The sequence below is a fragment of the Alnus glutinosa genome, chromosome 3 (assembly GCF_958979055.1).
Source record: "Alnus glutinosa chromosome 3, dhAlnGlut1.1, whole genome shotgun sequence".
Lineage (NCBI taxonomy): Eukaryota > Viridiplantae > Streptophyta > Magnoliopsida > Fagales > Betulaceae > Alnus > Alnus glutinosa.
Window position 1 is genome coordinate 26,798,227 of NC_084888.1, and position 15,549 is coordinate 26,813,775.

Genomic DNA, 15,549 nt, shown 5'->3' on the forward strand with positions numbered 1-15,549 from the left:
ATTGGAGTGACACTATTTGTGAATGCTGAGGGCATGAGACTTCATCCAACAAGATTTTTATTAATTCTGATTTCTCTTTATTAATTTATCACCATTTAAATATGGGATTACATGAATCAAACTGAATAAAACTAAAAGACTTGGACATAAACTTCTACTCTAACTTGGAGATAAACCTACCACTAAATTATTTTTGCACCATAGTGCTACAAATAACTAAAACACTCTAATTGAGAAGGATAACTATAACTATCCTTATTGTTAGTTTTTGATTGGCTGCATTCTGGTAAACAAAATCACTTTTATGTAATGTTGCCATTTGATCAAGGATATCGTTTATATTCAGAGTCTTCGTTTTAGAAATGTGCTTCTCAAAGTTCAAAGAAGATTCTGTGCAGTTTCCAAGTTAGAAAAATTGGATCCCAAGCTTCCGTCTGGATGGCCTAGTCATGTGTCCGGACGCCCATCAGTGTCTACTGTTCAAGCTTATATCCGTCCGGACGTCTCAGCAACACATCCGGACGGTCTTCAGAGTTCCAAAAGAATCCAACGTTCAAGTGCATCCGTTTGAATGACATGGCAATATCGTCTGGACACCAGTCAGTGTTTGACAAGTAAAAGGATTTCCTTCGAAGACACAGATATGGGAAGACAGCTGCAACTGTCTAAACGATATCCTTGATAAGGCAAAACGTGAAGAAGAATAACAACCATCCGGACGTCAAGGCAACACTGTTCGGACGCCAGTCCTTATTATGAAAATTGTGTGCAGCTGAAGTGCAACAGTTCGGATTCTAGGGCAACACCGTCCGAATGTAGCCTTATTCTGGAAAGAATTTCAACGCTTTATGGAAAGTCGGTTGCACAATTCACCGTCCGGACAACCTCAGCTTGCCGCCTAGAGAAAACTGAATTAGAGTCGATTTAGGTCTTCTACAACCTATAAATAGAGGCACCTAGGCATGCATTATTTACAAAATTTGGTATTGAATTCTTTAGTGCTTAGAGATTATATTTTAAGAGATGTTGTGCTGATCCGCTTGCTCTCAAGCCGTTGCAGTTGTGTTGTTCCTCTGCTCGTCAATTGAAGTCTATCTTAGGGAGGAGCCTTACAGTAAAGGAATCCATAGAAGAGCCCTTCAAGTAGGAGACTTGGTTGAAAGGCGTTCACGTTGGGTTACATGTCAGAGTACTAGATACGATCGCTGCATCGGGTATGTGAGTGTTACTATTTATGTACTAACTTTGTCTTCTGATAGTGGATTTCTCAGGTTTGACTGCCACGGAGTGGGTTTTCTCTTAATTGAGTTTTCACTTCGTTAACAAAATAATTGTGTTATTTAAATTCCGCATTTACATTATTTTGTTACATGTTGCACACCCACACGGTTAAATTAGAAGTCATCTATTTTTCACTTATTTAATTAAACTACGACTACTCTAAGATAAGCTACAACAAAGATAATTTTAAGAGTTTCATTGGATATGTGCTTGTGAATCATGCCAATGTCTTTTCGCTGTTGTAGAATTCTATTTTAATAACAAATCGCCCCTATTAGGATGATCGGCCACTGAGCATCAATCAATCACTGCTCGAGTAGTGATTGATCAGCACTATTCGTTGCTTGTTCCTGATGAACAATGATTGATTAGGACATTATTCATCATTTTAAACCTCCGATAAAACTCATTCTTATCTCTGGAGAGGCTTCTAAAGGCCTTAAGACTTAAAAAGATCACCCCTTTAACTCTCATAACTCCTTTAAACACCTAAATCCGTAACCTTTATATCTGCATCAAATCCAAAAAGTTTTGATGGACAATTCGATTAACAACCATTCAAAAGCTTCGATGGACAATCCTTACCCACCTCTCATAGAGCCTACACTCGAGTTAAAAATTATTAAGTTATATTAAAACAACAATCAACCTAAATTGAAGTTTTTTCAATAAAAAGCTTAAACCGTTCTTTTCAAACCATGCTTAAAACACTTAAAAACAAAATTTATTCACAGACAACCAACTATGGGAAAGACAAAATGGGACCTTGACCTCCCAAAAAACACCACAAAGTCACCTCTTCTACTCTCTCTCTCTCTCTCTCTCTCTCTCTCTCTCTCTTTGTGCTTAGCACTTTGGGAATCCTAGCCAACAAAATGGTTGCAAGGGTTGGCCTAAGGGTGTTTAAGAGCCTAACCATCGCATTTGCAAGTCTTGGACATATTCAAATCGCAGACTAGTTGACACAGATTGATCACTACTATTGGGGTGATCGATCATCTTAGGCTGATCGATCGCCTCATGTTGGTGATCAATCACTCAGGCCCAAAAATGGTCCAAGTATCGAATTATGCCCATTTTTCCTATTTTTCATGCAAAATCTTACTCCTTATTAAATTTTAAGTCATAATTAAGGATTTCTTAACCCTAATTTAGATCGGGGTATTTAATTTCTTCCCCTTAAAAAAATTTCGTCTTCAAAATTTCAAATCTCAAAATCCATAGAAAGGGGAAGTAAGAATAACTCATCATCAATCCATTTTTTAGCATTCATATCACAACTCCATCGTCTTCGTGCATCTGGAAAAATATGTCCAAGGATTAATCTTCCAGCTGTTCTAGGCCTGCATCCGCATAAAAGTGTGGACGGTTGTCAGGTAGATCGTCTAGGACTTCGTAGTCAATGTTAGCCATGCTATACCAATCATCATCGTACTCAACCCATAACCTCATCCACTTGAAGAAAAGAGAGTTCCATTCGTAGTCGGGGTTTGTGGGTATCTTGGCCCTGATCATATGTTTATTCAAATAACTGTATGTTGGTATCCTCTCTACAAGCCTTGCTTTGCCTTCCAAAAGGCTTCCTTAACTCCATAGTTCTGCCACTATCTGAATCCTTTTCATGCGCAACACCTACCCTTTAAGGTCTACATGACGTTAGGGTACTTCCTTATAGGACAAACCTCTTGAATCTACAGGGAAGTACCCTAACGTCATGTGGACCTTAAAAGATATACACATGACGTGGTCCGGGTTGGCAATGTATTTCCCTAGCATCAATATATGGAATATATCGTGCATCCCTGCTAGATTCGACGACAAGACAATTTGATATGCCACTGGGCCTTCTCTTTTGGTGATCTCGACTGTAACGACCCGTTTTTAAAAAAAAAACGTAAGTGAAAATTTCGGTTTTCACGTATCTTTACGACATCCACAACAACGTCATCAGAGTATAAATTAACAACGGAATATATCTTTCTTTTACAATAATACATCAGAGCTGACTGAGTAAACTCAATATATAAAATAATAACCATTTGATCTAATATAATAAAATACATTTAAATAATAATAAGCGTACCACATGCGGCACGAACATTACGGAATCATTGTATATAAAATTTACAAACTAAAGGTCTCGTCCTTAATCAACCTAGCAGCTCCTATCTTCGTTCCTGCAAAACTCGCATGCGATTGTGGTTAACACCACAATCTCATGCTGTAGTCGAGTGAGTCAACGGTCCTCAACCATAGTGACACACTGATTTATATAACCATATACGATGCACTCAAATGATGACATATATATTCACATACACAATCATTTCCACCTACAATTATGCTTATCCCTTTACATTAACTATTCACATACTCAAAACCATATCTCTTGTTAACATATCATTAGCGCTATCTTCTTCGCTAATACTGGGCTTTACCTCTATAACTGTTTTTCTCTATTTATCCTTCAACCTTTGGTTCATCCGTCAGTCTTATCAATAATTTGATGCCTTGGTACATAAACCTCAGTCTTTTTATTAACAGACTCACATCACACCATCATATAATCATGCCAACAACATCATATACATAACCAACCAAAACATGTTACACATAATAAATGTCAAACATCAAATAGCATACAATCAAATAAAGCAGAGATCACTAGTCATTAAAGACTAAACCACACGTATCATCCTCAGTGAGTAAGAAATACTCACAGTCCTTTTTGTACAATCTCTCAACTCATCATCTGCAATAAATATATACATATACACAAAGTGTTAATATCGTCAATCACAAATCCTAATTCTATTTATATAATTAGATATCATTATCTTTTAAAGATCATTATAATAATTATCATTATAGAATTCATTATCCATAATATCCAACCTTGTTTACTGAAAGAATACCACAATTACTCCCAAATAGCTATGCTTGGCCATAATGACAACACCCCAAAAATAGAAGACCTACAACCAATGGGTTCAACAAAAACCTAAACTTCCGACCAAACTCAATACCCTTTCAATTAAAACACCAAGCTCTTAAAACACAACTTAACCAAAATCCAAAGACTCCAAAAGGAAATAACACTCAACCTAGTAAATATGCTTTACATTTCTTATTTTAATTCCCAAAAGCATAGCCCTTTAACCTTTCAGCCAATACCTAAAATTACAGAATTTCATATCTAAAGATCTACATAACCGAACCCACAAAAATGAACCTTAACATTAAACCATAAAATCTTCTCCAAGCTTTCGACCAACATAAACACCTGGCCCAAAAATATGGCTACCACATCACAATACACACACAACTAGTATACCCGTACAGTGAACATCACAGAGACAAATATTCAAATACCCAATCAAGGCCAACAACACCTCATGGCTAACATCATAGATTTGGTCTCAATACTCAACCCAAGGTCATTACACTTAACACATACCAATCTAAAATAATTCTAGCTTCCAAAATCATCACAAACCAAAATCAACATATAGCTTCAATCAACCAACATCAATCTAAAACACTGCTCAAAACACTACACGGCCAGCACACATCACACATAAAAATCCCATACTCCATCTCCACACACACACCACACACTGGCCGATCAAGAACACCAACACCCAAATGGCCACTGCCAACACACAACCCACACGTCTACACAGTCAACCGGCCAAGATCAAACCACAACAATTATCTCAACCTAAAATCAGTAACCAGGATGTTCTAAAATCACCAAAACAAAACATTCAATTCCTATTTTCTTATTCAATAATAAACCAACAATTAGATATAACTCCTGTAAAAATCTCTAGGAAATACCTATAGCTTTTGAGTTTAAAAACCACCAGAACAGCATCCTAGGCCGCCGGAAAAGTCACCGGAAAATCGTGCATGAAGGACCAGCCACCGAAGATGGGGGTTCGGGTCCTCTCGGGTTACGGGTAGCACGGTTATGGGTCATGGGTCTTCGAGGTTTGGCCAGAAAACACATGGCCCGCCAGGAATCGGCCTTCAAGCCGTCGGATTTCGGCTTTGCTTCGCCGGAATCACCACTGGAACCGCCGCCGTCGACCCACTGGTCGGGTCCTCCACGATCGGGTCTCTCCTTCCTCCGATCTCCCTCAATCTCTCGGTTTCATCTCTCAGCTCTCAACTCACTCTCTCATCATCTCTCAGTCTCTCTCACTCTCAATGTCTCTACCTCGTTCGAATAGAAGAACAAGGAAGAAGAAAGAATAGAAGAGAAATGAAGAAAGAAACGAAGGGGGCTGATGCGTGGGGCTTGAAATCTTTCTCCCAAATAATCCACAGCCACACACGTGGCTGTGGATAAGACCAAACCTTGGTCTTACCCAATCCTACCCACTATATTTTCAAAATTGTAATTTTGCCCCCATCTAATTTTTGTTCTATCTTTTATCAATCAATATTCAATCCTATATTTAATTGTTCCCTAGGATCCTTTATTATTCTATTTCTATTATTCATCCTCGACTTATTTAATTTAAACAATATCAATATCACTTAGAATCTAATTATTAATCCCATCTATTTATAAACACCATTTATTAATTGTTAAACTCCTTATTTATTTTCTTGGTCTTTACATCGACGGGTCCTACGCATCGAATGATGAAATTCCAATCCTTTTCAAACTTGATCACCCCCTTCATAGGTGATATTCTCAGGAATACCTTGTCTTCTACTTAAAAATGCAACTCTCATCTACATTTGTTAGCGTAACTCTACTGCAAGTTGACTCTACACTACTGTCATTAGTATTTTTTGGCACTATTGTCGAACTCATATCACAAGCTTGTTCTGGGTCGGGAATAATGTGGTTGGGATGGGTGATATGGAGACTTATGCTTCAGAGTTGAGCTTCCAGAATTTTCTGGAACTGGGCAAGCCGAAGGATTGATTGGTTGCACGAAGTGGAATGAATATTTGATTATAAAGAGGTTCCAAATCGTATGGAGGTGAAGATTGTCTTCATCAAGCAAAAGGGTCGCACATTCACTTGGTGTGAGAATTTGAAGCGATCATGCGATAAACCAGGAAAGTCGAAGATCTGGGCAGTTTATGTAACACCCAGAAATAATTAGGCCACTTAATAATCTAGTAGTTAAGTTAAAACACTTAGAAAATGAGTTGGCGTTCAAACGAGAGTTTATTTGTTTGAACGGAACGTTCCAGAGGATATGCAGAACGTACTATTTGCTAAGGCGTTCAAACGGTGTTGCGAAGGGGAATGTGACAGTGCGTCCGGTTTACTAGGGTTCATATTGGGCTCATATGGGCCCCCTCAGTTATCAGGGGCGGGCTAACTTGATTCTTAATGGTGGTAGATATATCCTAATAAATTATTAGAGATGCTCACCGATTGATTAGTAAGATTTCTTCTTGGATAGTCTACAAGATCCACCATAATGCCAATGTTTTCACATGCAACTTAATTTGATGGGTTGTCTCCCATCTCAATATGGGAAGTATTTCCATTTTTCTCCGTTCTTTGTGTACTAAATCAAATTAGTAATCATAACACCTCGCCTTTTCTCTGCCTTTGTATTTGTCCATGAAAAAAAACAAAAAAATAGTCGTCGCTAAAGACCATTTTTCCTGTTGTGATATATAAACACTCTTTTCCTTTCTTAGTTTGATTTCCACTATTCAAGCATTCGGAATTTATCTGTATGTGGACATGCATATAAAATTCTTATTCGTTATATATATATAAAAAGAAAATGAAAAAAAAAAAAATAAAGAGAAGAAGAAGTTGGAATCCCTTTATTGATCATATGCTCAAATAAAATAATACATCACAGTCTTGGTACAGAAGTAAATTCGACCAACAAAAAAAAAAAAAACCCCTATATATGGCATTACCCAAAATGTATAAAATCTCTCGAGTAGCGTTCTTAATTCTTTAGAAAAGGAAAGCCGCGGCAATGGGCAACAAGGAGACGAAGAAACTAGCAAAGACACCAGATGATGAAGAGTCGGGCGGGGTCGGCGTCTGACCAGTGGGTCCACCGGCCTTGGGAGATGCAGCGGGGGACGAAGTAGGAGTTGGAGTGCAAGGAGCAGGGGTCCCTGAGGAGGGAGAAGGCGTGGTAGGAGTAGTAGTTTGAGGGGAGGGAGGAATAGTTTGAGGGGAGGGTGAGGTAGTGGGCGTAGGAGAGCCGGAGACGGTAATGGCTAACTTCTGGCCAAACTGGCAGTGCTGCCCGACGGTGCAGATGTAGTAGTGGTTGCCAGCGTTAGAAAGAGTAATGTTAACAGGGCCAGTGGTGATGGTGTCACCAATAGGATTGGCTGAGCTGCAGGAGTCGAAGGATTCTTTTGGTACTTGGAGGACGTCGTGCTCCCCTGTGGCGAAGTTGAACGCTGAAAGACAGGAGTTATATATGTTAACATCAAATTAATACATGCATATCAGCATATATATATATATATATGAATGAGGATCGAGGATATATAATTAATGATGATTTTCTTAATATATAGAAGGAAAAGAGGGAGAGAGAAATCTTACTTAAAATATCACCAACCAGGAACTTGTTGTTGTTAGCCCAAGTCTGATATGCCGCAGCACCAGCTTGTGGAACAGTCCAACCCATGCCATCTCCCACCACATGCACTGTTTGTGCTTCCGAGCATTGTAAAAGCATTGCAGACAAAACAATCACAACACTGATGATGAACTTGTCCATTCTCTCAATTTTAGTAATTGTATGCCTCTGCGTGTTGTATTGTATATATGCCTTTGATGACAATGTGAAGGTTTCCACACAGAATATATATAGAGTGATCAGGCAAAAATGATGAGCAACAGCTCCTCTAGAACCAATTAATTAGACGCGTCGTCCTTGACGGTGAACCGAAGGCGCGACCAGGCACCGTTTAGATGCTACGACGAAGCGTGGCTGCCGGTCCATTTTGTACAATGGAGGTGGACTTTCTACTTTTCAATATGGCTTGACTTTCCCTTTATTAATGGACTTGGCCTATGAAAATAACTATAATTGGCCAATATTCAGTAATATATATTCCTGTGAATATGGATTAGTTGAAATCATAATCATCTAGTTAATTAGTTAATACGAAGCTGGTTAGAGAGGGATATAATTGCACTCATTTACTATTTTTAGATTAACCACTACAATTATTATTAATATATATTTTTTTTTTCCCTTCATTTCTCTTTAAATTTTCCTTTCTCTGTACTTTTCCATGCTTCTTGGGTTAAAGTTTATACCAAATTAACACACACCAAGAAGCTACGAGGAAGTTTTATATCTTCCAATTAATTGACTTTGAGCACATGATTAGTTGTGACTTGATTTACGTGTTTGTACGCAACGAGTAAACAGATCGATATTAATTCCAAAACAAGACTCGGAAAAACATGAGCCAGGAAAAAAAAAAAAAAACATGATCAGCCCTTGAAATTTGGGGCCTTTTGAACTTTTCTCAATTCTCACCCTCCAATATTGGAATGATCATGATTTAAATTTCCAACAGCGACAGCGTCCAGAGTTCCAGCAATTGGAAGCTTTCCACATCATTTCGTCTTCTATCTTGTTGCATGTAATTAAATTAGCCCAATTGCGAAGGAGTGTAATTCAGACATTCTAAGAACTTTCTTTTCTTATTGTCCCTATGCAATAGCAAGGGAATTGGGTAAAGGGGAAAATTGATACTAGTGCTAATTATGAGAAATGGTTTATAAGAAAGACCTCCAAAGATAACTCATCCATGCATGCAATTACAGAACCATTAGAAGAGGACCCGTGGTACGGTGCTTGTAAACTCATCCATCTTTCGCTCCTTGGCCAATGTGGGACAACCTGCTTATAAATCATTATCATCTATTCAGCTTAGTGCCATTTCTCCTCTTACGTAGAGTATATATATATATGCAGACAAATAACTCTATTTTTCTAGAAAAAATATACTTTACCCTCCTGCATTACCACCACATTTTTATTTACATATCTAAACTTTAAAAAGTGACATCCGGGACCCTATACTACCACCGCGTGTTAAATTAGACACTTTTACGTACGTTTTTCAACCCAAAATACTTGTTAGAATATATTCTGAATATAATATTATTGATTTATATTTCTTAGTTTAGGTTGATTTGTGTTTTCTTTTCTAAGTCAATTTAGGTTTACTTGTATAGGTCGACTTATTCAACTATAATTAGAGACTTATGTATCGTAAACAATCAAATTATTGAGCACAATTAGGGATGTAAATAAACCAGTCCGTTCGACAATTCGTTTGATACCTGGTTGGTTAAGCCCGATCCAAACTCGAGTTCGATACTGTAGAAACTCGATCATTACTATAGAAACCCACTCGATTAATAAGTGATACATACCAGACTCGCTTGACAAAACTCGATAGGGGCTCGCAAGCTCAGCTCGTTTAAAGATCGACGGATCGCTTGCCCGACTTGTTAGCTCGTTCATATCTTTCACGTATATATATTAGTAAAAATAGTAAATATAGTATAATATGTAGTATTACATATTAATTATAATACTTTGATAACAATATTTAGTATGTTAAATTAACATATTAAGTTATTAATTAGTATATAACAATATTAAATAGTTAGCACGCGCGCGGGCGCGTGCGCGCACACACACACACAGAATATATTAAACTTACTATTTGTTCACATTATACATATACCATAATTTATACTATCTAGTTATATATAATAACATATTGTTAATTTGTTACTTATAAATTATAGTTATGTACTATTTTTTATAATATGCCTTATATAGTTACATATTATATATTTATATTATTAATAAATGCATAGAGGGTGTTCATAAACTTGGGCTTGAATTCTGCTTTGATCACTCATTGAAAAATTTAATAGTCTACTTCGAGCTTTAGTTGAGCCGAGCTTATCGAGTAACCTGGCTTGGCTCGAATGTCATTTTCAACGAACTTGAACTTGAGCTTGAGTTCGCTCGAGTTTTAAATGAACCAAGCTTAAACATGCAATTTATAGCTTGGCTCGAATTCGAGTTCGACTATTTAAGCTCGACTCATAAACGAGCCAATCTTGAAATCTTTAAACTCGACTCAGCTCGACTCGATTACATCCCTAAGCACAATATAATCATTTTGGCTTTTCTTGTGAACATCGACCCACATAAATTCTATCTCTTTTCTCTCTCTTACTTTTAGTTTTATTCTATTTTAGATTTATACAAAAATTTAAACACCGTATCGGAAACCACTTTTTGTTAGACTCCGGTGTTTTCTTTTATTTTATTTTTCCTATGCATGCAGTTTTTCACAGTTTTTCCTGTGGATTCCAGTGTTTGTCTGTTTTCAACCCCAATCTATTTCTGGGTTAATTCTTTTGTGAAAAAAAAAAAGAGAGAGAGAGAAAAGCACCCATCGGCCACCGATTGCAAGGAGCCCACACCGGAAGCCAACAGATCCAGCCTTGCACCATTGCACCACTCGCACCCGAGCCACCGGCCACCACCACGGAGCACGCTAAGCTTGTGAGCTTGGCCAAGCCATCCAATCCATGCCGATCAGTCCACGGCCAGCATGCCTTCCATCCCGTCGCCGTTCTCCGGCTTCTACGCCGCCGCTGCTCACGGCCAGTTGCTCAGCACCGGCTTTGGCCTGACAGTCGCCGCCTCCAGCCGCACCGAACCCAGATCCAGCTCACCGTCTGCCCGTTCAGCCAAGCGTCATCCAACTGCCCAGATCGCACCCTAGGATTTCTTTCCACGTGCGTCACACTTGATCACAGCCCGCAGCTCCACGGTCCTCCCGCACTGGATCACAGTCTTGAGGTCCTACTCTCTTTTTGATGTATTGATATACTGACCCACACTAGATCATATCCTTCAGCCAAGCTCACAAGCTTAGAGTGCTCCTGCATGCACAAGAATGGAACCCATCTAACGGGTTCCAAAAAAGAAAGAAAAAAAAAAAAGAAGAAAGAAGGAAAAAAAAAAAAAAAAGAGCTGATCACGTCATGCGCGCCCTGCACAAGTCTGGTTCGGTGTGCTAACTTGATAATAGTCCAAGTGGGGCTCACTCATTTTGTTTTCAGTTAGGCCCACAATCGGCCCTTTTTGGTTCTTGGCTCGCAGTCGGCCCATTTTTAATACTTGGCCTCAGTCAGCCTTGCTTGAGGCGGATTCAAATCAGCCAATCCTTTAACCGCCCAATTGGGCCAACTCACACGCTACACGTGTGTTAGTTTCAAGTAAGTCGACTTGATAACCGCCCAAGTGCGCTCATGTTTTTTACTTGGCCTTTAGTCGGCTCCTAGTCGGTTTTTGGCACACAGGGCCTACCGATACCTGCCTCATTGAGCTCATCTTTTTCTTTTTTTTTTTCTTCTTCTTCTTCTTCTTCTTGGCCATAGCGCCTACCGAATACAACCTAAGTGGAATCATCAATTTTTTCTTCTTTTTTGTTCATTGTCCATAGTTGACCTCTTTTTTTTTTTTTTTTTTTTTGGCCTATTGTTGGCCCCTTTTTTTTTTAAAAAAAAATAAAAAATAAAAAATAAAAGAAGAAGTAGAAGAAAAAAAGAAAGTGGATCCGTCAGCATTTGTCACCTACTGCCCAAGTCAGAATTTGCCAATCTTTCTACACCACATCACATATATTACAAGAGTTATTTCTACACCACATCACATAATAAACAGAGCAAAAAATAAAGTATCATAACATAACTTAACATAGAAAAATCATCGATTATTTCGGTCAAAGGCCGATTACTAAGTCAAATATTAAAATATTAAAACCCAAATCTAGCAGTCATGGGAACATCAAAATAAAAAGGATAACTAAGTCGTCAATGGTTGGTGCGACAAAACACATTGTACCACACCCACAAACTCCCTATGAACTTATCACTAAAATCATCGGAATGGTCGAATCACAAGTAATTCAACAACCCAAGATCCAACTCCTCAACGACTATCCTAGCAAGGGCATCCAAGATCATCAACTTAATGAGTAAAATACACAGGAAAAATGTCATCAAGTGGTGAGTAGTACTTTATAAAAAATTTAAAAATCACATGCAACATTATGTAAAATGGTCCTTATCAGGATATCAATTAATGTAGAAAAGCTTGGTGATGCATTATGATAATAATATATGGTATTACTAGTGATCTACACTTAGGGCTGGTTGGAGCCTTATGCATATTAGGCGGCCTCCTAAGGCCCCCAATTAAGAAACATTAAGGCCTTAATTACCGTCAATATTCTTTAATTAAGACCTCAAATTATAATAAAAAAGTATTAAGAAATGCATTAATGTCATTGCATAAGATATGGGGGTTTTTTTTTTCTCTCTTACATGCGTTGCTTCAATATATACACAACGCATGTGTTCTATTCAGACATAAACCAGTCTAATAAAGTGACATGTGTTCTTAAAGCATGTGTTTTTCAAATGCTATTAATGGAATCTCAAAAAGGAGCTCTAAATTTTTAGCAATAAACACAATATAAATGATAATTTAGTTCAAAAGACATAAATGAAAAAGAAATTCATAAAAAAGAGTTAGAAGATAATGAAATAATACAACAAAAAGATGATAGTATAAATAATGATAATGATGTTCAAATATGTAATACACCAATTATTGATTAAGAAGTTAGGAAAATTTAGAAGAAAATAAAAACATTAATGATGTATTTGATTCTATTGTTACAAATATTTATGATTCAGATCAGTGGAACTATATTGATGCAAAATCAAGAGATTTATTAATAGAAAATGGTTCAATAAGAGACAACCATATAAATTTTCCTAAAGTTGAGAACTCTAGACATTTTTCTAGTACATTTTATATACGAAAATTATCAAATGGGGAGAAGCATGATAGAAAATTGCTAGTCTATTCAAAAGATTTAGATAAAATGTTTTGTTTTTGTTGTTAGTTGTTTAATTCAAAGTATAAGTCAACTAGCTAATGAATGAACTAATATGACTGGAAAAATCTTAGTGCTAAGCTTAAAAGTCATGAAACGACCAATGAACATATTACTAACATGAATTCTTGGGTTGATTTAGAAATGTGATTATCAAAAAATTAAACAATTGATAAAAATGTCCAAGAACAAATGAACAAAGAGAAAGATCATTGAAAAATAGTATTATTGAGATTTTTTTTTTTGAACAACGTGGAAATTCTTTCATTGAGAGAAAAATTGATCCCAAAAAAGGATCTAGGGACACAAACGGTCCCTAAGTACATCTTGCAATATAAAGCTAGGTATATCTTCCAGCCATACCATATCTATTACCTTGGAAGAGGCCTCCTTGAATAAAACATGGGCTACATTATTAGACTCTCTACCCACATAAACCATTGTAGCATGCCTTAAGCCTTGTAATTCTTCTTGAATCCCTGTAACAAATTGCCCAGCTGCTGACAGATTTGGGCCTGCAGCATTTACTTCAATTACTACTTGCTTAGCATCCCCTTCTAGGAGCACTTAAAAAAAGCCTACTTCCTTACAAAACATCACTGCTTCAAGGGCTGCCATAGCTTCAGCAACTTTAGGTGCACACACTGCAATTTTTGTGACTGCCCGTGCACCCAAAACATTCCCATAATGATCCCTGGCCACTATCCCAATGCCTATGTAATGCTCCCTTACGTTCAATGATGCATCCCAAATGACCTTAACAACACCAATAGGTGGTGGTTTCCATCCTATTGTCGGTCTATGGATAAGGGACACCTCATTGCTATTCACACTCTCCTCCTCCTTTGAATTGTACTTGCGAAACTCAACAAGTGAATCCATGGCTTCCTTATAAACCACTTGAGGATGAGTAAAATTATTCTCAAAGATGAATTTATTCCTTCTCAACCATATACGACGAGAAATAACAGTCATGAGCCCCATATCTTCCTTTGTGAACTAGTCCATGCAGTAATCCACCACCTGCAAGAAACTGTCTCCCATAAACTCACATTTTTGAAATAGCACCGAACCTCCTCCCCAAACATCTTGAGCAGCTGGACAACTTCATATTGCATGCAGACCCGATTCTACATCTCTCAAATAGCAAGGGCAAACACTGTCTTCCACAATTTTCCGTCAGGCCAGATTACTCCTTGTGGGGAGTAAGTCATTGCATGCACGCCACATAAAAAGCTTGGCTGGATTTGGGACCTCTAGACTCCAGATGAAGGACTAAACTCTATGACCACTACCTTCCTGGGATGTTCTTCCTTGACTGCACTCTTGAATTTCCATTCCCATGTGATAGGCACTTTGGACAGAGAAGATCCCATTTGATGTGCCATTCCATGCAAGCCGATCCAGAGGAAAGGTGGGGCTCAAGGGAACAGCTACAATAACCTCACCTTCTTCTCTATTGAAAATAGAATGGATAAGATTGGAACTCCAACCCTGCAGATCGGGATCAATAAGCATAGACACTGTAGAGTCATCAGGTATCACCCTAGGCAGGGATTGCACGGAATAAGAAGTAAGTGTAGGCAGCCACCTATCCTTCCATATTTGAATACTTGTCCCATCTCCTACTCTCCACATCAAACCTTCTTGTTCTTGTAATAAGTCTCTGGCCGACAGTAAACTTCTCCACACAAAGGAAGGACGAGACCCTAACTTAGCAGACAAAAAAGAACCCTGTTGGAAATACTTGGCTTTGAGAATCTTATTAGTAAGGGAATTCTGGTTCTGTAACAACCTCCACCCTTGCTTGGTTAGTAGGGCTTTATTGAACATAATTAGGTCCCGAAACCCGAGCCCCCTATGACTTTTGACCTTCACATCTTCTCCCAACTTATCTAGTGTACATTAGTCTCCTTAGCCATATGCCCCCACTAGAAACGCTGCATTATACCCTGCAACTCTCTACACAAAGAAACAGGAAGTAGAAAGACACTCATACTGTATGTTGGAATTGCTTCCACAACAACCTTGAGTAAGACTTCGATTCCAGTCTGTGAGTGGAATTTGGCTTTCCAATTATTTAGATGCTGCTGGACCCGTTCTTTGATGCTGTTGAAAGACTGTACTTTGGATTTGCCGATGTAAGAGGGCAAACCAAAATAATTGTCTATTCATTGAACTTCTGTAAAACCCGATAAGTTCAGAATCTCCAATTTTTTGGCTGCACTTGTGTTGCGGCTGAAAAAAATGGATGTCTTTTGGAGATTCAATTGTTGTCCCGACCCAACTTCATAGACT

The 15,549-nt window shown here is 38.0% G+C and overlaps 1 protein-coding gene and 2 long non-coding RNA genes across 4 annotated transcripts; all 3 read right to left on the bottom strand.

Moving 5' to 3' along the window:
* Positions 1–3,284: 3,284 nt before the first annotated feature.
* Positions 3,285–5,586, bottom strand: LOC133864247 (uncharacterized). Of its 2 annotated transcripts, XR_009899472.1 has the most exons (3): positions 5,122–5,572; positions 4,002–4,033; positions 3,285–3,502 (listed from the first exon to the last, which is right to left on the bottom strand). It is a non-coding gene; the product is annotated as an uncharacterized LOC133864247 (long non-coding RNA). The 2 variants fall into 2 exon arrangements; XR_009899471.1 differs by lacking the exon at positions 3,285–3,502 and having other exon boundaries at positions 3,696–4,033; positions 5,122–5,586.
* Positions 5,587–7,066: 1,480 nt separating this feature from the next.
* Positions 7,067–8,057, bottom strand: LOC133864862 (cucumber peeling cupredoxin-like). The gene is made up of 2 exons (XM_062301291.1): positions 7,838–8,057; positions 7,067–7,689 (listed from the first exon to the last, which is right to left on the bottom strand). The coding sequence occupies exons 1-2, from the start codon at positions 8,013–8,015 to the stop codon at positions 7,229–7,231; spliced, it is 639 nt and encodes a 212-aa protein (XP_062157275.1). The 5' UTR covers positions 8,016–8,057; the 3' UTR covers positions 7,067–7,228.
* A 680-nt stretch (positions 8,058–8,737) lies between these two features.
* Positions 8,738–11,286, bottom strand: LOC133864888 (uncharacterized). Its single transcript, XR_009899575.1, has 2 exons — positions 10,732–11,286; positions 8,738–9,152 (listed from the first exon to the last, which is right to left on the bottom strand). It is a non-coding gene; the product is annotated as an uncharacterized LOC133864888 (long non-coding RNA).
* Positions 11,287–15,549: the final 4,263 nt, after the last annotated feature.